The 23,960-nt window shown below is 42.9% G+C and overlaps 1 protein-coding gene across 2 annotated transcripts in view; it reads right to left on the reverse strand.

Moving 5' to 3' along the window:
- Nucleotides 1-23,960, reverse strand: part of ANGEL1 (angel homolog 1) — a 72,431-nt gene that overhangs the window by 8,979 nt on the left and 39,492 nt on the right. The window contains exons 1-3 of one of the 2 annotated variants that reach the window (XM_079308555.1): nucleotides 3,355-3,501; nucleotides 1,089-1,688; nucleotides 369-595 (exon numbers count right to left, since the gene is read on the reverse strand). In XM_079308555.1, the coding sequence (XP_079164681.1) occupies nucleotides 369-595; nucleotides 1,089-1,688; nucleotides 3,355-3,418 (891 nt within the window). In that variant the 5' untranslated portion in view covers nucleotides 3,419-3,501. Of the gene's footprint in view, nucleotides 1-368; nucleotides 596-1,088; nucleotides 1,689-3,354; nucleotides 3,502-23,960 lie in introns of those variants that run through there. The other variant, XM_079308556.1, reaches the window with a different exon arrangement.

A 23,960-nucleotide genomic window follows, 5' to 3' on the forward strand; every position in this document is an offset into this window, starting at 1 on the left:
ATAAAAGATCCTTCATCCCAAAAAGAGGACTCAAAGAATAGAGAAATTCATGGAGTCCTCTTCTATGCAGGCTTCCCCTCCTGTGCTGCCTTAGAAAACTGGTCCTTCTTCCTCTACTTCTGATGTTTATAGAAATTAAGCCCTGCTATCAAAGTATGACTAGTTTCTACAATCAAAGCAAGACAGACACCAAAAACACAGTCTGTCAAAGTCCTCAAACACTCTCAGAGCAATCAGTGTCCAGTTACCAAGCAGGTAGTATCTTCCTAGGACTTGCCCCCATCTTTTTCTTTTCTTAATACTGTTAGATCAAACAAGGAATTCAAATTCTGGTGACACTGATATAGAGAGGGCTCAGCCATACTCACGTCAGGATCCCAATGTTGGATCTCCTGCAAAAGATTTGGAAGGCGGTAGTTCCAATTCAGGATGTCTGGATGACAGTGTACATAGAGTTCAAGGCCCTGCTCCACCAGGTCCTGGGCAAGGATGTTGTAGGACATGACTCGAAATTCAAAGAGAGAAGTGTTTTTTGAGACCTGCTCTAAGACACAGGGCTGGACAGAAAGATCTTCCCAGTCTCTCCATAAGATCTCTATATGCAAGAGACAAAAAGCAAAGTTACATTGGGTACCTTGTTGATACTTTCCTTCTCCTGGGACCCAGAAAATTCTCATTCCCTAAGCAAGGACACTCAGGCCTCTGAGCAAACCCCCATCCACTCTGGTTTTCAGATGCTGCTTCTGGATATCTTTGGATAGCATTCTGTAGGGATAACACATGACCAGAGTCAAGCATACTGAAACACCAGACCCACTTTTTGGTGCTTTTTAGAGTACAAAGCCAACATTTGAGAACAGTAAGGAACATGTATTGATATTCAGACCACAGTCTAACAGAACAGAAACCACTAGCTGTGACAAGCCCCTCCTCAGCAAAAACTCACTTTACAGTTTCCACTAGCAGATCCTATCAATTCCACAGGGACAATCAACATCTTATTAACAGCAAGCCCAGACAATAGCCTGACCACATTCGCTACAAATGCCAATCCCAAACTAAACATTAGATTCAGAGCCATCACTGACCATGGTAGGGCACCTCTGTTGGGACAGGATAAAATGGCACCGCATCCTGAATGGGCTGGCCTGGAAGCACTGGTGGCACTGTCTCTGCATCACATGCTAAACTCCAGGCCAGCACAGCTGGGTCATCATTCAGCACTTCCACATTGAGACCAGCACAGCCAGCTGTCTGGTGATCTGTCTGTGGCACCACAGCTGCCCAAGGGGCACTGCCTGCTACAGTCACTGTTTCCTCTGCTGGTAATCTTGCCAGTTCAGCCACTGCATGATCTTGCAGTTCTGAAGAAGCCAAGGTGTTTAGCTCTGAGAGCTGCTGGTCAGCACACTGGGTGACTTCTGGAGACGTATTCAGGTCACTGAGGCTGGTCATCAATAGCTCTGAACCTTCTAACCAGGCACTAGTGAGTGTAACTGATACTTTTCTTGCTGCTGGAACACTCTCACTGGCTGGCAAATTCTCTACTTCTTCCTTCTGCCACTGCTGGAGAAGGGCTTCTTGCTCTTCTGGGACCAATCTTCCTGTGGTTGCAGCAAAGACACCTTCTATCTGGGTGGACGGGCTCTTTGCCAGAAGCACATTCTTTTGACAGGTAGAGAAAGCATCTGTCATTTAAAAACAAAATCAAAATAAGACAGCCAGAAATGCTTTCTTGCTCATTCTTCCCTTATTTCAATGCATTTGCTGTAACTCTGTGCCATACAAGCATTCAGTATTGCAACCCAAACAAATTACTTCTCTGAGAAAAAACAGTTACTGTCTAAATAACTTCCCCTGCCTCCTCCAGAATGCTAAGCCACAGTCCAAGTCCAGTTATACTAGTCCAAGTCACTGAAACTGCACACAATTGCAATGGCTTTACTGAATCTAAAGAATGCAATTCTAACTCATGCAGCACCACAGACAGCCAAGCTGAAAGGCATTGTGGAAACTATCAGCTCTCAGCAACATATGTAAAGGCACAGTTCTCTAAAGGTTGCTGATTAGGTGCATGGACTAAGAAGCCAAATCTTCTAGATCATCACTTGGAGCAAATTTCTCTCCAGGGTCTGACTAAGAAATAGAGGTCAGCTAAAATAAAATATATCACAAGAATGTGTTGTAGAAGAAAAACCATTCTGTTACTAAGAGATGAAAAAATGAAGACACAGAGGGACCAATATATGCCTTATTAGAGAGAGTACATGCACAAAAGAAGTCCTGGTAAGAATTACAGATTACCTGATGACTGATGAGGCAAAAAAATAAAACCACTTCAAACAGCTTTTAATGTAATATTGAATATACTAATATTTGTGTGGTAAATCAGAAAAAGACATCTCCTTTCACTTGCATCTATACAAGAGATGGTGTTTACATTTTGCTGTGAATCCTGCACAGACACTCATCCCTACTGTTAACTAGAAATTTCCGTTGTTTACAAATCACTTTTTTTCCCTGTATCCCTGTCAGTCAGCCACAGCAGTAACATACAGGAGTCAGCAACATCCATGTATAGTTTCGATGTATCTTTTGTGTCCAAGTTTTCTGTAGTGTTAGAAAAGCTTTAGGAACCATACTCGTCTCTGTCAGTTTGTAATTAAGTTCATTAGTGTCAGAGACACCAGCGCACCAAGGTAACGTTTGCACATGCCACTGGCCAGGCACGATCAGTCTGTTGATACACAAAAGGAGCTGAATTTGAGAGGAATAAGGAAAAAAAAGAGGAATGAGTTCTCTGCTCACTATGAAAAAAGCATGCCAGTCCAATAGTTGTTACAGGCCTAGGGACAGGTTCAGGCTGGAAGGTGGCTTTAAATGAGCTCAGTAAGCAGGGACTGTGAAGTAGCAGCAGGATCTAGGAAAACTAAGTGAAACAATGATACACAAAACATAAGTCCATCCACGAAGTCACCCGCAGTTCCTTGGGGGATCACAGGTCTCTGAGCAGCCCATCTGCAAGGATCTCTCTCCCCAAGCCTGGAGAGCAGGTTGGAGCAGGAGCCGGAGCCCCTGCGCAAAGCGCAGTCTGCCTCTGCAGCACAACAGCTGGCGGCCGCTCTCTCGAGCACGCCGCTCCCCGCGCTGCCGGGGCCAGCAGCCCGGCCGGCACAGCAGGCCCCACCGGCCCAGGGCCGGCACCTCGGGCAGCTCCGGGGCAGCCGGGCCGACCCGGCCGCCGGCCGCACCCCCTCAGGCCGGGCGGGGGACGGCGAGGGACATCCCCGCCCCTCCGGGCCACCCCCGCCAGCTCCCCCTGCCCGCGCCGCCGCCCGCCCGGGGCCGGGTTACCTCGGAGGGCCTGGAGGAGCCGCGCCGCCGGCAGCAGCACATAGCAGAGCAGGGTGCCGATCATGCCGCCCGGCCCGGCCTCCACCGCCCCCAGCCCGGCCCCGCCGCCGCGCCGGCCCCGCCTCAGCTACGGCCTCCCGGCGTGGCACTCACCGCGCCGGGCCGCAGGGACCCGCAGCCGGCTCGGCCCGGCCCTCCCCGAGCGCCGCTCCCGGGAGGCCGCGGCTCGTGTGGGACAGCCCCGGCCGGGGTGGGGCCCTGCCCGCCTCGGTGCAGGGCAGGAGCGCGGCCGGGGCTCGGGCCTGCGGCGGGGCCCGGCGGCCGTGCTGGGACCCTGGGCTGGGTGACGGTTGCTGTATGGCCCTGCCACCCTGAAATTTGTAGTTTCGAACAAAAAGTTTTCACCTCTTGTTCTCCAGAAATACAAACAGGACAATTTTTTTTTTTTTTTTCTTGCCCCCTGGGAAGCCACCATTTGCTCCAGATGTTACACAGGGTTTTCAAACTCCACTGATAATAGCCAAGGTTTTGCAAAGCACAACCTCTGTGCGGCAGTGGTGGTGGGATGGGGGAGACAGTGGAGTAGGAGCGTGCCCTCACTCAGTGCTGCTTAAAGGTCATTACAGATTTGCAAAATTACTCAAAAAATCGCCTGTGAGTACTCTGGTGTTTGCAAGCTGAGATCCATCACATGCTGAAACCAGACAGTTACATATGAAAAGTGAAGTCCTGGTTGAAGTCCCGAATTTCAGTGTTTGCTTCACTCTACAATCAAATGTTTTCAACATTCAAAGGCAAACAGATTGAATTGAGCACACTACAACTTTTTTACACCAAATACACATTTCTAAAGTGTAATCCTTCTTCCAAACTCTAAGATGGGTACCTGCAACGAAGCCAAGATTCATGTTATCCCTGCCTTTTGCACGGATGGGTGCTGCCAAAATGTCACCTTGATGGTGACCAGATGCCATCTCATGGGTCATAATTAAATTAAACACTTGGTGATGTGTAGAAAATCACACTGTGAAAAGCCAGTGTCCACAAAAGAGAATAGAAGAACCTTGCAACTTTATTCGAGTAAAGGGATAGATTCCCCTAGGGCATACCCCTGTGGCCTCTCAAGGTTTTGGAGGACACAGCCTTCTTTTATCCTAAACTCCTGGCCACACATTGTCCTCTTCCTTCCCCCATTAGTTGAGGTATTAGGAAGGTACAGACTTCCTGATGTACCTACTACATATTGCCCTAATGTTTAGAATCTCAAATTATCTGGATTCTGCAAAAAATGCAGCTTGATATTCATGAAGACATTAAGACCCATTTCTAAGACATTAGCACCTATTTCTCCTCAAATCACCACAGCCATTTATCCAGAACCTGATTGGTTCTTTAATATTGAGTTGTTTTGTGAAAACATTAAGACATGTTTCTCCCATCAGTAATAAGCATAATGAGGGTCCACATCTAGGATCTGAGATGATGCTATAATGTATAATCCTACCACTATTTTTCAAATCCACTTTCATCAAACACCACAGAAGCAGGGACTTTTCTCCAATCCCACAGATGGCAAAGCACTAGACTGTGGTCTCCTGTCTCCTGTTGCAGTAACCAATCCATCATTGGTTTCTGGTCAGAGAATGAGCATGGTTCTCCAGAGGAAGAGCTCATTACTGGGTCATTTAAAACCAGCCTGTTCCTTTAAAGGAAAGATCTAAGAAAAGATCTGCAGACCAAATCCATATCAAAATAATCTGACTGAAATCAGAGAAGAATGTTAGCTGATGCTACAAATAAGCAAGCAACTATGGCCAAGTTGCCACAGTTGTTTGACCTACACTAGAAAAATATTTACAAACTTTGGCAATAAAATCAAAGCTGACAGTGGTCATCCACTTCAGGGTCAAGCCTTCCACTGGGTTTTGTGGTATTTGGTTCTTTATCCACATATAAACCTTCCACGGTCTCTAATGCCTGGACTGTTTGAGAGGTCTATGTAGAACTTAAGGGAATAAAGTCACTAAAATTATCCTATTCTTGGGAAAATGGGAATATTTCTAAGTGTATTAATTAGTTCTGATCAACCTTTATCAGAAAGCCTCTTCTGTTACAGTTTTGGTTTTGGCACCTTAAGAAAAATCACAAAGTCATCAGTAAAAGAGATGTAAAATAATAAGCACTGAAGCACTTTTGGCACCAAACAGCAGTTGGTGGAATGAGTGAGTACTTGATTCAAGGCCCCATTAAGTGCTGACATGCTTACAAGCCACACTTTATTACTGAACATACTGGGAATTTGGCAGTAGGGAAGTCTGAACTGTTCAAACTCAAAAGGTGAATACATTCCTATCTTCATCTCATTTAACACTGTAACTGCCACAGTCTGACTTTATCACAAAATTGCACAAACTGGAATATGAACTTAAAGGAGACAAAACCACTTAGCAGCAGCCTGGCATGACTTTGATACATTTGGGGGAGGAAGGGGGAAGGTCCACAGCCAAAACCATAGCTATTCTCAGTTATTGTAAGCTGACTGGATCCCAGAACAATAGGGTTTCTGGGCACTCAATGTCATCCTTAGGAGCCAGAAGGTGCATGTGAGGTCACATAAGCATGGTGTGGCAGCACATGTCAACCACAGGCTCTGCAGGGCTTTCTCACAACACCAGGACAGCCCCTGCAAGCAAGACATAGAATTCTCCTGTTAATAACCAGCATAAATCAAAACCCAGATCTTACAAGTGGCACCATTCCTCCTGGAGATGTTTGACTCCAAGCAGCTGCACTTTTAGTGTGTGTGAGAAACATACAGGATCTAGGATGTGGCTGTGAACTCTTCATTTACAGAAGAGAAAAAGCAAATGAACCTGTGACTCAGTGGTGGTGACACAGAGAATGAGTCTGAGAAGGGTTTACTTAGTGGAAAACTCACTCCAGAAATTGTCAGAAATGGCCAAAGAAATATGAACAGCAGCTAAGAGGGACTGTGGTTGCTGATCACCATTTGAGAAGGCTTCTCTCCCTAGGCCAGGCACCAATGAGGAGAAGGGTGGTGAGCATGGATCCAGGGTACCAGTGGCCAGAGATGGGAGCTGCCATCTGGGAGCAGCTTGGAAAAAACAAAATTAATCATTAGAGGACTTGGCAGTACCAGCTTCCAGGATGCACCACCCAACAGCCCCTAATGCCCATAAGAGATGCCAGAGCTCAGCATTTTTGGAGACCAGATTGTCTTTGAGCTCTTCATTGCCCAGAACACCAGGCAGGACATGGGGCAGAGTTTTCTGAACCTGCTGCTCTCAGGCTCTACTTGTACACAGCAAAGTCAGGGGCCAGGGCTGCTCACAGCTCTTTGGCCTGACTTCCTAGCTTAGCATAACAGTTCCTCTCAAAGTTCTAAATCTCCTTTGGCCTGTCACTTAGTCATTACAAGTTATTTCTTATTTTCCTTTGTTGTTATAGGTGCAATTATTTGGTAAATAATGCAATTACTGTAAGGCATGGACATATATGGGACTACTTCTCTAGGCTTGTTTTTTCTATATTTAAATAGCACATAGTGCAATTTATGAAGTGCCAAAATCACTTCTGAATCTAACTCAGAAGGCTCAATCCACACACTGTGGGACTGACTAATGTACTGGGCACATGACTTGTCTCATGACTTCTTTACATGGGATTTAAGCCTATTTTTACTATTCCTTTTGTCTTTCTCACACTAGAGTAATGCAAGTAAGTCCATCATTTGACAAATAAAATCTGGCAGAAGGAAAGGGTCTTAATAAAGGAGATGCAGCTGCAGAGCTGGTTGAATTGTGGTGATATGGATGCCAGCTGGCCACTCTTTTCCCCACACAGATCTGAATGAAGAGCTAAACTGCTCCACATTCCACATCAATGTTAGGTGACACTCAGTAAGGGTACAGAATTACAGATTAATAGCCTGGAGCTCTAAAGGAAAATTGAGAGTAAGGGATGAAGACCATAGAAGCAGTGACAGGGAAGGAAAAGGAAGATTCAGACTAGAAAAAGGAATATGTGTTGTGCTGTTAGCTGGAAATTATTTTGGCAGAATAATACTTCATAATTTTTTCATGCATTTAGTCTCCTTAAAAGGGAATTTTCCAAATTTTATTTCTCTGTAACTATAAAATAAATTATAAATTGTGGGCAAGAGAAGTTGTATTGCTTCCAGTGATACACTCAGTCCCAATATACAGTGGCATTAAAATGCTTTTTCTTCTGCCATGCAGAAAGAGTATTCTGCAAAGCATTCCCAGAGTCTGATCACAAAGTCAGCCCCTGTGCCTGAGGAATTGTCAGTCAGTTCAAGAGAGGTAGGAGCAGCTGGCATGGTTTGGCTTGCACGTTTGTGGGGGAATGGAATGAAGATTAAAAAATTGCATTGCCTGGTGGGCTCAGAAATTGAGAAAGGGGAGAAAGGCAGCTTGTGAGGGAACAAAACCTAATGTGGGAGAACTGTGAGTTCCCTGCACATGGTCTGAAGAACTTGAGTAGAGCTTAGCCCCAGAGTTAGCCCTTCCCCACTGGGGCCAGCACCATATGCATATAGTGCACAGGGAGTGCTGGGCAGGAAGCAGGGCTGCAGGAGCACATCCACAGCATGCTGGGAGCTTCAGTAAGAGGAGTGGAAGATCTATCACATTCAGGGAGTCACATCTCTGCTAGGCTTGCATTGACAAACTGAATCTGCCTCATGGCAGACCAGAATGAAATGTCCAGAATCAGTGAGCCTCACAAGTCTGTCTTGCTGGCTGATGCCTCAGCAGAGAAGGCAATGCAAGCTCCTGACACTGACCTAGGGATTGAAACGGAATGTTTTCTGACCATCTGCACTCACCAGACTTTCCATACAGTCAGAGCTGTACCTACCCGCTGGTATGTATCCAAAAAAGAGACCAAGGACATGATCCTGCCAGCTTCTGACAGCTACATTTAATCTGGCTATTGATAAAGGCAGGGGTGGGGGCAGAGGCGGGGAATGTGAATTTCCCTTTAAGAGCTCTCCCTTTGATGCCAAACACCTTTCCTCAACTCCTTTCTACACACCAGGGCTATTTCTTTGTTCCTTATTGTCTCCTCTAGTTGTAAATAGAGCAGTAGGAGCAGTTAACTGAAACCACAGATGGAATTGCCCCCCTGTCTGTGCACTCCTGATGAAACTGTAGCACTTGTGGTCTGCACACCATGGGTTTGCCACAGCTGTTCTAGTCTTTTCTGGTGGCTCTCCTCTTATTTTCTGCCTCATGAAGTCAGTCATCTGATTAAACAAGTCTTTCACTCGTTTTTGTAACAGTAGGATTTTTCCATGATTTAGGAAGAGAACTTTCTAACTTGTTATATATAAATGGAAGGAAAGTCAAAAAAACCATAATAACACAAGAACAAAGACTATTTTGTTAGAGTCTACAGACTGAACTGGAAAATGGATTTGTTGAGAGGGGACATGGTCTTGAGGTTAGAGTTCTGAATGCATATAACAACATGGAGAAATATAAGCTCTAAGTATGGGGTTCGATGAAGGAATTCCAAATGACAGGTTTTTGTGGAAATACAGCCTCCAGCTGCACTGATATATCTCACTGCAGCTGTGTCAACAACACCCAATGGCCAAGATGAAAATGCTGGGATTCTTTCTGCTGATTGTGAGCCAAAATGTTCTGAACTGCCCTACCTCTGCTGGCAATATCAGCTGCATGCTTAAATAAAAGCTTAAAAAAACCAAACCAAAACAAATAAACAAAAATGTTTTTGCCTGATGTCAAAAGTTCTCAATTATACCAAAAAAAGTTCAGTCACATTGCATACTGGTGAGAAGCTGCAGCAAGTCACTGGATGTCAAATGGATAAGCAAGGAGGATATATTTACTCCTGGAAGTCTGGGATAAAGGAAGGGGGAGAACCAGGGGATGATAATGCATAAGGAGTAAACTGTTGTTGCATAGTGTTACTTAATTTTATTCTGTAGTTTAATTTATTTAATAGAGATGGGGGGACACAATGTATCACTCATCAATGTACTTTTTCTCTGCAGATCCTGAGAAGGCCTTTGCAGACATTAAGGGCACAGAGCCCCTATACTTGGAAGCACCCAGGCTGATGGAAGTGGTGCCTGCCTCACATTTGATTCAAAATTTGGCTAAGCCTTACATAAATCTGAACCATCATGGTCTAGGACTTAAAGGTGTCAAAGACATTGTTAATGTTATTGTGGTGAGTAGCCACTAATAGTGGAGCCAGTGTTCTCAAGAAAAATAGGAATTTTAGGCCTCTCTCAGGCCTGGAAGTCATTACAGCGTGGGAGAAAAAAACATAGGAACTCTGAGCATCACAATGTTTCTTATCCTCTGCACATGAAAATTTTGTGTGGCAACTGATATAATTTAATGGAGTTACCCCCAAAAGCAACCAATGGTCTTCCATGGGGCACAAGCCCTCAATGCTTCTAACCCCTACAGGGCCACTGATGGGGCTGGAGGGACTAATATTCCACTCTGGGCTCTGCATAGGAAAGTGATACATTCATGGACAGGCTCATGATGCCTGCTGGGACCTGAACCTGGGTCTGCAGGCAGGCACAAAGCAGCAGAGAGTCCTAACCACTCAAAATCCATCCAGGAAAATATCTTTTTTGTATGCCAATTCCCACTGCCATGGCACTGTCACGTCCCCTGATCTCTGCTCAAGACCCACAATGCTCCCTGAAGTTTGGAGGAAATGTCCAGTGTCTTAACAATGAACTAAGGAAACTACCCTCCTTGTGTATTTTACAGTATTTTTTGGCATGTCTTTGTTTACCTTTTTGTCTTCCCAGTCCAACACAACCATTACACAATTAGAGTTGGATGACAAGTGCATTTTGGTAGAAGGAGCTATATGCATAGGAGAGATGTTGTGAGAGAATTTTTCAAGAACTGGTACCTGATCTGGCATAGTTTGTAGTCAAAATTATTGCTCATCAAGTTCAATTTTCTGAAAGAAAACAAATTTTAACCAAAATGTACAAGCTTCTGAAAAGCAGAAGTGAGCATATAGTGGCAGTTTGTAGAGTCCAGAACTGTTATCTTTGTTAGCAGATGTGACAGCAATTACCATAACTAAGTCATTCCAGTTTATGCTTAGCCAACAGAAAATATGTTTTGGTCAGGAAATTTCATTCTCCAATATGACATGGAGAAACTTTTCTAAATAGATTAAGGGAATAATGCAAAATGTTCAGATATGAACTGGTGGAAATGTTCCTTCAATTTGAAATGGGAATATACAAAATGCATTTTGATAGGCCATGGGACGTCTATTACATTCAAAGAAAAGATTCTTGGTGAAATGCCTCTTGGTTCACTGAAGATAAAGATCTATGTGAAACTGATGACTCTAGGGCTTCATTTGTGTTAGGAAGGATACAGGGTTAAATACACCTATAACCTACTATGGTCTGGCTAACATTTTTCATATTGCTTGTCCTGCATTATTCCCTTGGTATCTTGGGCACTAAGAAGACAATAAAACCAATAAATTCCTTGGACTCATCCTTCTTATACTCCCTTCTTTTCTTCCAAAACATCTCTAATAAGCACCTAGACACATCAAGAGCTGAAGCCATTACCAGTTTGCTTTTGGATAATTTGTCCTGCCTCAATGTTTTTCAGCTCTTAGGGGGCTGTATGTGCACAAACACTGATGGCAGTAGAAGTGAAGTATGGAATGTTGAAAAGTGTGTATGGAAAGTGAAGTATGGAATGACTGGAATGTTTCATTCCAGTCTCTCACCCTGAAAAGACTATGGGTGAAGTCAATCTCTCAGCTATGTCTCTGATTGGAACACAGATTAACAGTGGAATCTAGACTTTAAGTGATTAAATATTTGATCTGCTCAATTTCCAGCATCTCTGAAAACCAGTCGCTCAAGAAGAACTTAGTTAATTTCTAGAGCATCTCCAACATCTTTGGGTAATTCTACTCCATAGAGCAAAGTAGAATAGTGACTGACTTCCCTGTTGAGTCTGGCTGAGATGGAATTGATTTTCCCCATAGCAGCCCTCATAGTTCTGTGGTTTGTACTGGTAGCTAGAAAGGTGTTGATAAATGCAGGAAAGTTTTGGCTCCCAAAGCATCAAGCACTATCCCTTCAGCACCCCCCTCCCCACCCTACCCTTCACCACTGGGCTGCTGGTGGGGAAGATCTTGGGAGGAACATAGCCAGGACAGCTGATACAAACTCACCAAAGGGATATTCCATTCCATATGACATCTCCTCAGCAATAAAAGCTAAGAGGAAGGCAGGGGTAAAGGGAAGGGAGGATGGGAAGCAGCAGCACATTTGTTACTACAATGTTTGTCTTCTGGACCATTATGTGTTTACACCACTATACAACACCATGTGTACTAAAGCCTGACTTTCTGGGAAGTGCCTGGACATCATCTAGTGATGGGAAATAGAGAATGAATCTATTATTATTCTTTGCTTTAGTGTATGACCTTCTTTTGCCTTATTAAACTGCCTTTATTTTAATTCAAAGGGGTTTTTTTCTGTCTTATTTTCTCCCCCCTTCTGCAGAGGAGGGGAGTGACAGGCTTGGTGAGCACCTGGTGTTTAGCCAAGGTCAACCCACCACAACTTCTTACAGCCAGATATGGACTGTGATGAACTGGAGGTTTCAGCCAAAAGCACATTTTTCTTCAGACCCCAGCATCAGAGGAGAGATCAGTGCATTGTTAACATCCTTTTCTTCCCCACTTAACAACTTTGGAGAGGAGACTGCACCATACTTTGCTGAGGCATTAATAGTGAGTTACCTGAAATCCAAGGTCATTTGCAGCCCTCACTTGGCATGATTCACTTGGCAATGCCCACATGATTTCCTGGCATAATTCTGCTAAGTGCTTAGTTCAGAAATAAGAGAGGCTGAGAGGACACAGTGCTGGATGAACTGCATCAACATTTTTTCAGGACAGCTCTGTGTGTCTGGCTAAGAAACAAACCTTCAGAACTGTGTAAGAGAACACAACTTCATTAAAGTTTGCAATTCTCCAGTAAATATTTTTACTGAAGATTTTTGATTTCTCTGGACAGTTCCTATCTCAAAGCCCCTTAATCATTTGGTACCTTCAGAAGCTGCCCTAAAGCAAGTCCTTGATCTGATACCAGAAAGAGCTCTTAGTCAAGGGACAATGGTGGGAGTGAAGCTGGGACAGGAACAGAATTGCAGGATGTGTTGCAGGCCAGGCATGAGCTTTATGAGAGAAGCTTCCACAACACAAAGTCCTATTGCTTTTGCTGTTTTGAGAAGATAATCACTGTGATGTTATATGCCTGTCTGGGGACATGCAGTGCCACAATCCCTGTGCTGCTGGCATCCCATGCACTGAAGATTTCAATGTATCTGATATCCCTCTTTTTCCTCCTCACGTGAATGCCTTGGTATGGCATCTGACTGCAGCTGGCTGGAAGATCAAATTACCTCTGCACCCTTGTCTCTCTGTAGGGCAATTAACAAGTGAAGGAGCTGAACCTCAGCCACAAAGAGTTCTCTAAGAAAGGAGGACAGCTCCTGGGATAGATGCTCAGTAACTTATTACTCCTGCAAAGCCAGGATGTCATGGTGTAGGAACAGCACTAAAAATGTTCTGGTTTAAAATACAGCATGAAAATTAAACACTATCACTGGCTTCTTTCCAATAATGGTGAAAACACTAGGAGAGATTATAAGATATAATCATAATTTATTGAAAAATAGTACTAACCACGACAACGTTAATAAAAAAGCATACAAAAGAAAGAGTATTTTACCCACCAAATAAAGACAAACACTTTGCAAAGACAGCACCAAGCATGATTAACGAAATTTCCAGTTAACCAACTCAAAAAACAACAACCAAAAAAAATAGGACAAAAGAAAACCTGATGAGACCTGACAGGATTCTGAAACAGGCTGGGGACCCCTTTCCTGTGCCTGACATTGTGGGAGCAGGACTGGAACATTTGGCAGTTCCAGCTGCAGCTTGGGCTCTGGCTGCAGTCAAAGTGGCTGCAGCTTGAGGTCCACATGGAGCTGGGTTCCACTCCATGTGGCCACTGCTCTCTCCCTTTTTTTCTTTATTTTTGTTCTTTTCTCAGAGCAGCATCTTGGGTTCACTGCCTCTAACCTACAGCCCCAAACCAGAAAAGCCACAGCTCAGAGAAAGGGGAAATGGACCACTGGTGGCAGAGAGGGGCTAGCTCCACTAGGCTGACCCCAAAACCTGCACACCCCTGTGCCCAAGCCCAGCAAAAGATGGTGATCTTCCAGCTCCAGCTTCCTGCTGCTGAACCAACGTCCTTGCCATGATGTGGTGGTATGGAATTAAACACTGCTAGAAACTCCACTGCATTTCTCTACGACCATGACAAAACCCCAACGACTCCAATGAGAGAGAAAAGGCAGAGATTACTGGTTGAGAGAGGAACAATTTACTGAAAACAGCAATGAGATAAGAAAATTAACAGTAACAGCAATAATATTAATAACAAAATTATACAAAAAGAGGATGATTTCCATGCACAAAATGTCACTGACTGACTCAATGTGGTGTGATCCCAAAACAGGGAATGACAGACTCTCTGCGCCCCTGCTTTTCCAGGACTGCAAGTTATGTCCACCTTCCTCTTGGAGGTGAGAGTCCTGTACTTCCAACCCTGTCAGTGACAAGAGGTGGTGACAATAACAACCTCCACATGCCCATATGTATCCAGGCTCTGCCCCCTCATGGCTACTGCAAAAAAATTAACTCTATCCTGGCCAAAAAATAGGACAGGCACCAGGGGGCTGGATGGTGTCAGCACAGTGAACATGCATTTCCTTCTCTAGAAAGAATGCCCCATGACCTGGTGGGTAGTACAAAAAACAGGGCAGCCAGATCCAGAGCTTTCTGACTGGCTCACAGGCTCATCCTCATCACCACAGGTGACTCTATCAGCTATGAGTCATGTATGGGAATACATATGCAGTGTGAGAAACCACAGTAACAGAGCAGTCTGTCAGAGAGGAAGGAGATGAAAGAGAAGTCCCTCAGGGCATATAAAGCAGAAAATTGCAATCTACTAAAATCCCCTAGGATTGGAACTGTTGTTTGTTTAGGAGCTACTTCAGTTTTTTGCAAGTAGCCCAAACCTAAGTGTTTTAGCTATTGCACAGTAAGCAGCAAGGGACACAGACTAGGAAGGAAAAAAATTAAGATGCCTAATCTGTCTCCTCAGATGAAGTGAGAACCCGAGTGTGCTAGTAGCCCTTCAGAGAAAAAGCAAACAAAACAATTAGTATTTCAGTAATCTTCCTTCCCTTCTTCCCTCAGTATGTTCCATACACCTGCTGCCATAATGGCCACAAGCATGTGCTGTGAGCATCCAGTGTTCCTTGAGCATCTCAATAATGCAATGCCTTCCATTTCACTAACACCTTCCTTCTCCTGGCTCAGTATTTCCACTGATATGTTATCTCTTTCTAATAAAAGTCCATATCTTTCAAATATGGAACAATTGAAACTGAAGTGAGGGCAAGGCAATGTGCTCCTGCCTTGAAAAAACCTGCAGGCAACACAGAGATCAGTACTAAAACTTTTGACCTTCCTGTCCAGAAAAATGCCTCTCCAAAATTCAAGGTTTTACATATCTTCTTTCCTTCCAGCTCACTTGAGGCAGGAGCAGCAAAAAGATTACTGCAGGATCTGTGTCTTTCTGTTTTGTTTCTAAAAGGAATATTTTTAAGTCAGCTAAATTCACCATCTGCCTCCATACAATCTTCCATACATGGAAAATTTGGATGAGAAATTCTCTCTGAGAATGTGAAGCAAGTGTTGGCAGCAAGTCCTATGCCTCCCAGTGTCACAGCAGACACAAATTAATTCACACATACCCTGCTCTAAGTGGAACTTACACCTTGAAGTGTGTGATGCATGTGAATTGGCATTGGCACACATACAGCTGGGCACAGCTATCATGTGAAGCTGAATTCCTCTCTTCTGCTAATCAAACATGAGTAGAATGAGTATTGATATTTCAGATGTGGCAAGGAGAATCCAGCCATTTTTCACAGAGCAAGAAACAGTCAGTATCAATTAATGTAAGAAATCCTCTCTCTTGCTCTATCTTTCTCCTTCACAATGTAAATAATTTGCTAAGAATTTATTCAAGCACAGGACAAACTGTCATTGCCACAACAGAGCAATGCCACAGCACTACCTACAATAGAGGAGTATTACCAAGCCCTGGCAAAAGAAAGCTGAAACCCTCTTCTAGTAAAACAGGGGTCAATAATCCCTGAAAGGGCAAAACTGAATAACCAGCTAAGATTCCTCCAGAGGTGAGAACTGAGAGCTAACACACCTTCTCAATCCAGGATCAGACTCTAGGAATTCAGCTTAGAAAAGTCAGCTTGCTTACAAGCTGCTTTCTGAGCTAGATCTAACATCATTGTACCTGCAAGTGACACTACAGTGGCTGAGGGGCATCTTTTAAAGCTGTTAATATAGGCCTGTCTCTGGACAGCCCTGTCTTTTTAAATCACTGCAACCACACCAGTCTTTGGGCCTGCTGTTTCAGGTGACTTAAATAAATGTGTCTGTGTGCCTTGCTCTTAACCTGGCTTGAGGTAAAGTCACCAGCTCACCAGAGGCATTCTTCTCTCTCTGTAGCCACTCAGATTGTCTTAGCAGCTGAAAGAACAAAGGACCTAAACAAGAGCATGTCTTCTGCCAGTCAATGTTAACAAAGAAACTTTTCTTTCTAATCATGGGAATGGGGACTGCACATGAGGTCCAAGGTGGGGGAGAGATGATGTTCATGCACTAAGAGAGGCACTCAGCAGTGCCAACCCTGTAACACCAGATAACCAGACCATGTAGCAGGGAGATGACCAGGGCCTGACAAGGGAGATGATCAGAGCCTGAGCTCTGATCTGCTGTGCTGCCAAGAGGAGCCAAGCAAGTGGGAGATGTCCCAAGGGGCACAACCCCATTCAGAGGAGTTGTACTACTAGCAAATACACATTCAGCCCATGACTGAATATGATCCACATCACATCCTTCTGCATGACAGATGTAAAGGACCTGATATATGGAATGTCTCACTGGAAGACAGAGAAACTGAGAGGGTAACTCCAGCAAACTTGGAAGTCTTGCAGATTTTTGTGGGACAAAGACAAGATATGAAGAGATAACAGACAAACCCATTGAAAGGAACCACAGTTTTTCCACATGCCTGCTGAAGAATGGGAAGAAAGGGTCATCCTTGAGGTTACAGCATGCCTTCTGCTAGACATGACTTACTGATTCTCACCATGTCTGGATCTATGTCTCTTCTTTTACAGAGGGCCAGTAATCCCCGACCACAGAAGATGCCACTGCACTGGTCACAACCATTAGAAAGAACAGATCTCCCTCCAAATTCAAGGCTCCAGGACCATACACTATGCATTTTTAGAAGGTGAGTGAATCACAGAACTGCCCTTTTCCAAGACTGTTCTGCCACTTGCTGTTTGTTTCATTTATGCACAGTCATTAATAAAAAAAGGTTATTTGACAACTCTTCCAGGTGCCATGCAGAATCTGGCTTTGGTCTAGCTCTGGAGAGGTGCTTGTAACTTCACCACATTTCACTGCCTTCGATTTTCTAACAGCAAAACTAGAACAAGTAGTAAATTACCACTGGAGGATGAAATCTATTCATTCCCTAAGCTGTTTTTCTCCAGGGTAGCCTAAGATGCTAAATACTGTGAAGTACTTTGATACTCCATCAGTATGTCTGAAGAATAGAAGAGGGATGCTTCAAGGCATTGAAAGCAAAGGATTTCTATTAAAAAAAAATGCAAATCAAACATTCAAAAGCTAGTAGAAAGGAAAAAACAAACCAAAGGGACCAAATCTTAATATACTCTGTAGCAAGGTGGGAGCATGACACATATTGTTGTAACCTCATGTGCTGCCTCTATTGTTTCTAAAATAGGAGACTGAGAAAAGCTTCTAAGATCCTGAGTGAGGGCAGGAGTTGTATTGCAGACCAACATGTGGGAGACACCTGCTTATATATTAGTCCAGTCCTGGCCTTCCCATCCATCCACTGGTTCTTCATGGGAATTGTTACAGGTGTCAGGAACCTCAGGGCCCTCCATCCATGTTTGAGAGCAGTATGATTAAAGGAAAGAGCATTTTTACAAAAATTAGATTTGGGAGTTGGAACAGTAATATTATGTTCACACTTGGAACCAACTAAAAATAAAGTTGGTGGGCAGTTTTGGACACATGTAGTGGTTTGTATCCAAGTTACATCTGCATGTGTTTCTTTGTTACTCTGTTAATAAAATAAACTAAAAATAAGCAGAATAAACAATATTCATCCATATTCTTTCCTGAGAGTATCAAGTAGTTTTAGCAGAGATCATCTGAAGAACAGGCATTCCTCTAGGGTGAAGATTTTTTCCTGCATAAATTAAGATCAAAGAGAATTATTTTCCAAGTCTGCAAGGAGTCAAGCCTCATTCTGCAATGAAAAACTAAAACAGGCTGTATGGCTGTAAAGGACTGCATTACAGTAGACATGGTCCTGTAATTTTATTACTAATAACCTAAGCAATTAATAAAATTGGAAAGAACAATAAATTTTAGCTAAATTCTGAGAAATTAAAAGAGATTATTGAAATTCATTTACTTAAAAGGAAACACTTCAGAAACTTTGAGGCAAGGAGTTAATCTTCAACCTAAACCTCACTATGAATCTGTTTTTTAGGGTTAAGAGTTGTTCTCTTCATCTCACCCTTGCAATAGTCTAAATTACCCAGCATTTCATAAGATAAATGGTCAATGGCATGATTTTATAATTATATTACAGTATCTCAATCAAATGCTTGCAGGTAAACATCTAATCTGTCTGACAGATTTCATTCCACCTGTGATGCAGGGAGATTTGCATTTCAGTTCTGAGTAAATATACAGAGCTAAAGACTTTACATTGAATCTTTGAGAAATTAGTAAAATTGTTAATCCTTTACAGGAAACTTAAGGGAAGACATAAATAAAATCCTTTTCTGCCCCTTTCCTCAGTGATGCATGTTTCTCTTGACTTCTAAAGAATGAATAATTAGTGTATCTATAAAAGGAATTTAGGATAAGGACATCTAGAAACCTTTACATGTGTTTGACAGTACTAGCAATGGTGAAGCAATAGAAAGGCACATTTTTAACAATAGTTTATTCCTTCTGACAAGATTTTTAAGCATGCCTGTTCCCTACATTATTTTTATAATCTACTCTTTACAGTGTTCCAACTTGCAGACACTGACAAACATTTTCAGAAATCATGAATCAAAGTAGCTGGCACATGCTCATCTTCAGCATCACAGTACACAGGAAACTATCTCTGCCTTTCAGCTGCCTGCATGTTGTTTTTCTGGACTGGACTGACTGTGCCAAACATGCAGAAATGCCTAAGTTGGCTCCCTCCAGGTGCTGCCCGACTCCAGCACTGTTTGTTAGGCCAGACATAGTGCTTTGGCTGTGCTGCTCCTGAGGTTGCACTGGCAGTCCACCAGCTTTGGAATGGGCTTTAACCAGGCTGGCAAACCTGGGGAGAGCCAGCTGCCTTAAAAGCTTTCCTGTGCTTCATTCCCAGGAGTAAGTCACTCTGCTGCTGTCCATAGTGCAATGGCTTCTTCAGAGCCACTCCACATCCATCACACTCTTGGGGCTGAATGAAAGCTAATAAACCCAGCTAGACCTAGGCTGCCTCAAGAATGAGTTTGAGTAGCAACAGCCAAGAGTCATTGCACAGCAGATTATAAACTTATAGACAAATCTGCAGAACAGTGGATCTTAAATTTCCAACAAGAAACTGTAAGAATGCATTGGTAAACTATAAATACACTTTAGGGAAAAATACAGTGCTTGAACCTCTCACAATGACAGAGACAAAAGCTTTCATAAATTTCCTGAGCTGCCTTGAAACTCTCAACAGTTAAGTATATAACTAACATAATACATGAACAATTTCCCTGTCATCATGGGTATGAACAAAATCATAGTCATGACCTTTAAGAGATCAATCAACGCAAAGTAAAATTTGTTAAAACTTAAATTTAGAGGAATAATCTACAGTGCCATCAACAATATTTGCATTGACAGGTTACTTTCTAACATTCCAAATGCACTACTGCCCATTCAGTACATGTTAAAACATAAAACTTACAACATGAGCTCTGAAATGCTGAGCTGTCACTACCCTGTTTGAAAATTCTTAGGAAAAAAAAACAAATGTCAGGGTTTCTTCTGCTGACTAGAACTTCTTAGGGTTATACAATGAAGCAGAGCTTTCCCAAAAGTTATGTTCATTCTGTTCATCACCTGGCCCCTCCCAGAGAGGATCATCTTTTTTGTGGGCTATAAAGTTAATTGGAAATACTAATCCTTTAAGGTCTTGGGTGATTTTGATTTTTTCATTTTTCAGAACTCAATGGCACATTGTGACCATTAACTGTTCAACTTGCAGTCTGCATTTTAATAGAAAGGAGAGCAAACCCATCTAGGACAGTCCAGGGATGAACATGAATCACTTGAATTGCCAAAAATAAGAGGTCTTTGGTGTAGACATTTACTCATGAACACCTACCTTGCATTAAGCTAATTTCTACACAAATGAGTACATCTTTTTCTGTCTCAGACATGGAAAAAAAGAAAGATGAGCACTTATTTACAGTTGGGTCTCCAGGGGTCTCCTGAAAGTGAAGAGCAGAGATAGCAGAAGGCACCATTCTTAGGAGAGAATGGCTAATGTATTTATGAACACAAGAAGGGCTTTGTTGTTCTCTGGGTGCCCACACTGACTGTACTTTCCTTGCCCTGTGCAGCTCAAAGAGTTGGTAAATGAAACTTTCATCAAGTTGCTGGATTTGGTCTGTCAGATGCATCCTGAACTGGATGTCATCTACAGTAAGGTCAAAGGCCATATCACCAAGATCCCCAACAGCATCCAAATCCCATGGAAATGATTCAGGAATGCTACTTAATTGTGTCTTTAGCTCCCTGTACACAGTACACATGCTGCACACACTTGGAGGGTTGGAGGCACAAATGGGCAAGTTTTCTTTCAAGTGAGAAATTTAGCCAAGTTCCTTCAAAAAAATAAATGTACAAAGAGAATCACAATGTTCACACATCTCAGTACACAGAGACTTACTGAGCAAAGCCTTTGATCTTCTGGAGAAGCTATTACCTCGGGATCTTAGAGCACTGAGGGGAAAAAAAGGAACATGAATAGATTCTGGCTTGCTGTGTAAAACAAATGGATTGATTTCAGGTATGATCCAAAGGAGTGTCCATCCTCATCATAAGCCCACACCCGTAGCTAACTTTAATAAAACACTTGTCTGACAGTTTTGCTTTAGCATCAAAATTGATGTGCCTCATAAAAGTAGGATATGGTATTACAAGGATACTCTGAATTAGACATTACTCAGCTTTTCAAGGTCTGCAGTTTCCATGGATAACAGCAGATGGTGCTCTCCTCCTTTCTGGAAGCCAACGCAAGCAATTGAGCCTTGCTGAGCTAAAACACTTTTGCACAACCAGCTTCACTGTGTTTCTGAAGCGCTGTGCAGATTTTCAGCTAATTGGGTGAGAATTAGTTGTGGATAAGGTTTCAGATTAACTTAAGCAAAAGCTTGGGCTGTTAGCTCACATCAAACAATGCTGCTGTGCTTCTCAGCTAGTGACACTTGCACTACTATGCTTTGCAGTTTTTAATAACCATTATGATATTCAGGTACCCTCATTCAAACAGAAGCAGAATTCAAAGAAGAGTAACTAAAGTGATCAAAGATCTGGGGGACAGAACTGTCTTGATCAGACAGCCTAGCCAAGCAGTGGCTGCTGGGATGAGGACCAAATAAGCATATGCAATTATAAGGAAAAAAAAGCCAGGTTTGCTACTGAGTCTTGTTCCAAGGCTGGGGGAGAAGGAGGTATAACTGGAAAGAATGGAATTAGCCTGAACAAAAGCTCTCTGTTCTGACAAAAGGCTGACTGCACAAGGAGTGAGAACTCATATCTCTCAGCAATGGGCTGAATAAAGGCAGGATGATGGAAGAATAAAAGGAGAACTGGAGGCAGGTATCAGCGGCTGTTTCATGGTCACGCCCGTGTTTTATCTCTGCTTCCAACAGAACCCTTTGAAAGAGCACAACCTACAACTTGGAGAACTTCTTTGGGAATATTGATAAGGATGGAAACATAAAGATGCCTGTGGCAGCCTTCTGGAAAGCCATGATGTAGGTGTGTCTCTGAAAGCATGGCCAAAACGTTCTTCTGGTAGGGTACTGCTCTAGGGAAACCTCCTTCTGCAGCACAGCCACCAGCCAGCTTTGCTGGTGACATCATGGTGCTTCTGGGCCCCTTCCAACTCAGACTATTCTGTGATTGTTAAGGCTAAAAGGCAAAATTCACTCATAACAAAAGTTGGGCCTAGAATGAGACCAACAGAAATGCCATAACACCCAATAAATACTGTAGATAGCATCAGTGATAATGGAACAACTTTAGAATATCACAGACACCAACTGTTTGTATTGGATACACAGAATCTTAATAGATTCTTATGCTACAGGAAAGTGAAAAATAGGCATCTAAACCCTCACCTGTACAATGGAGTAGACAGTTGTCTTCCTGCCAAAACCACTGTGGGATCAGTACTGATCCACATGGGATCAGTAGCAATGGTCAGCCAGACATTAAGTTCTTTTATAAAACCAATAATAATAATAATAATAATAATAATAATAATGGCTTAAAATGCTTTCCCACCACCATTCTGGACTTTTTCTGTCTCTCTTCCTCCATGCACCAGGCCATCTGCTCACCTGTTAAAAGACAGCCAGGCCCCACTCTCATATGGAGGATTTTTCTGCTTAAAATTAGCCAGGTTTCCTAGCACTTCTCTAATCAACAAAGCATCCCACTGAACTGAGGCCAAACTGGTGAACTAGTGCACAATCTAGACTGGAATCAGACAATAGTTGTATAACTATGTTGGATAAAAGGTGAATGACTCCTGGTTTGTCTTTCTTTATTTAATTCGGCTTGACACCAAATAAACACAACCTTGTACATCTTAGGATGTGAAGGGACACATGCCTTTGGCCAGTCCATTACTTACACAAGTAAAAGGTAAACGAAAAAACACCTTGCATGCTTAGAAGTTCTGTTGAATCAAACTACAAGTCTTATTTTCCAATTTGATAAACTTGCCATGAGAATCCTGCAGGAATCTCAGAGCTGAATGGCAATTTCATTCATCCTAAACCTAAGATGAGAAGCATCAGCTCAACACTCTCCCCCCTGCAGCCAGAGTAAGATTTGCAAAGACAGCATATCTGTGCTGTCAAAACTTTGCCTGCATCCTCAGGGACTCTTGTTTTTTTTTTCCTTCTCTCTGATTCCTCTTCTTAGGAGACCTACTTTTCCCTGGAAACCTGCCTTCAAACTACAGAACTTTTCATTCTCTTGAAAGTGCCTCTTCCTTAGTGCCTGTAGCAATCATGTCCAAGTTCTGAGAGCCTAAGCATTCAGCAGCAAACTCCTAAGAGGTTGTCAGTTGCTGCAGGCTAAACTGCTTGTCATTGGACCCAAAAGTCCCCCTAGATTTTCAGTCAGTTCTGACATGTGACTCATCAGCTGAAAGTCCTGTTAATCATGCCCAAATATTCCCATCCCTCACCACATATTAATGGGTTTAACTATGCTATAGCCTAGTTTTAAAGATAAAAGCAATGGGTCAGTTTTGCTCTTAGCCTTCTAATGTTTTCAAAGAGAAGCAAATATGATTTGTTGGATGCCTTCACATATAGTGGTGCCATACTAAAAGCATCCATGCTCAGATGCTAGATGTGCTTTAGCCTGGTTAGTCTTGAAGCACTTCAGGCACAACTTACAGAACTTACAGTGGTTAAGCAGTAAGCAGATAAAACTGCTGAAACCTAGTGGCCAGAAAAGACTTCATCTAGTGTCATTAATGTGGTAGAGTTGATATAAGGGAAAAAATAGATACAGATAAATATCCCTTCTCTAGCATCTTGATGCATTTTAGCACTGTGACACATGAAATGGTAATATTCACCTTGCAGACAAGAGTGAGAAGAGTTGTGACCTTTGCTGTCCTTACTGTTCCTAGCTCAGGCTGGGTCCTCAAGATCCTCTCAGCAGCTTTAAGACATCTGACAGAGAAGGCTTCAGTTTACTAGTTTAATACTGGTTCACTTCTTTTCAATCAGTCACTTAAAAGACCAGGAGGCAGCACAGAAGCCTGTGGAAGGGGAAATTGAAGAGGAACAGAAGGAAGAGTCATAAAAATGAAGCAAGGAGCAGGTCAGACAATGCAAGATTGTATGAGAACCACTCATACAATACATACATACATGAATACATGCAGAGTGGCTCTGTGCTTGGGGAGGCCCAACACTGGGGAGCTCTGATGGTCTAAGTTATTGAATGTAAAAGTGGAGCTGATGTTCCATTACACAGCAGGTTCCTTTTTCCATTAAGGAACGATTGGTCCTTTGAAC

The sequence above is a fragment of the Erithacus rubecula genome, assembly GCF_903797595.1.
Source record: "Erithacus rubecula genome assembly, chromosome: 6".
NCBI lineage: Eukaryota > Metazoa > Chordata > Aves > Passeriformes > Muscicapidae > Erithacus > Erithacus rubecula.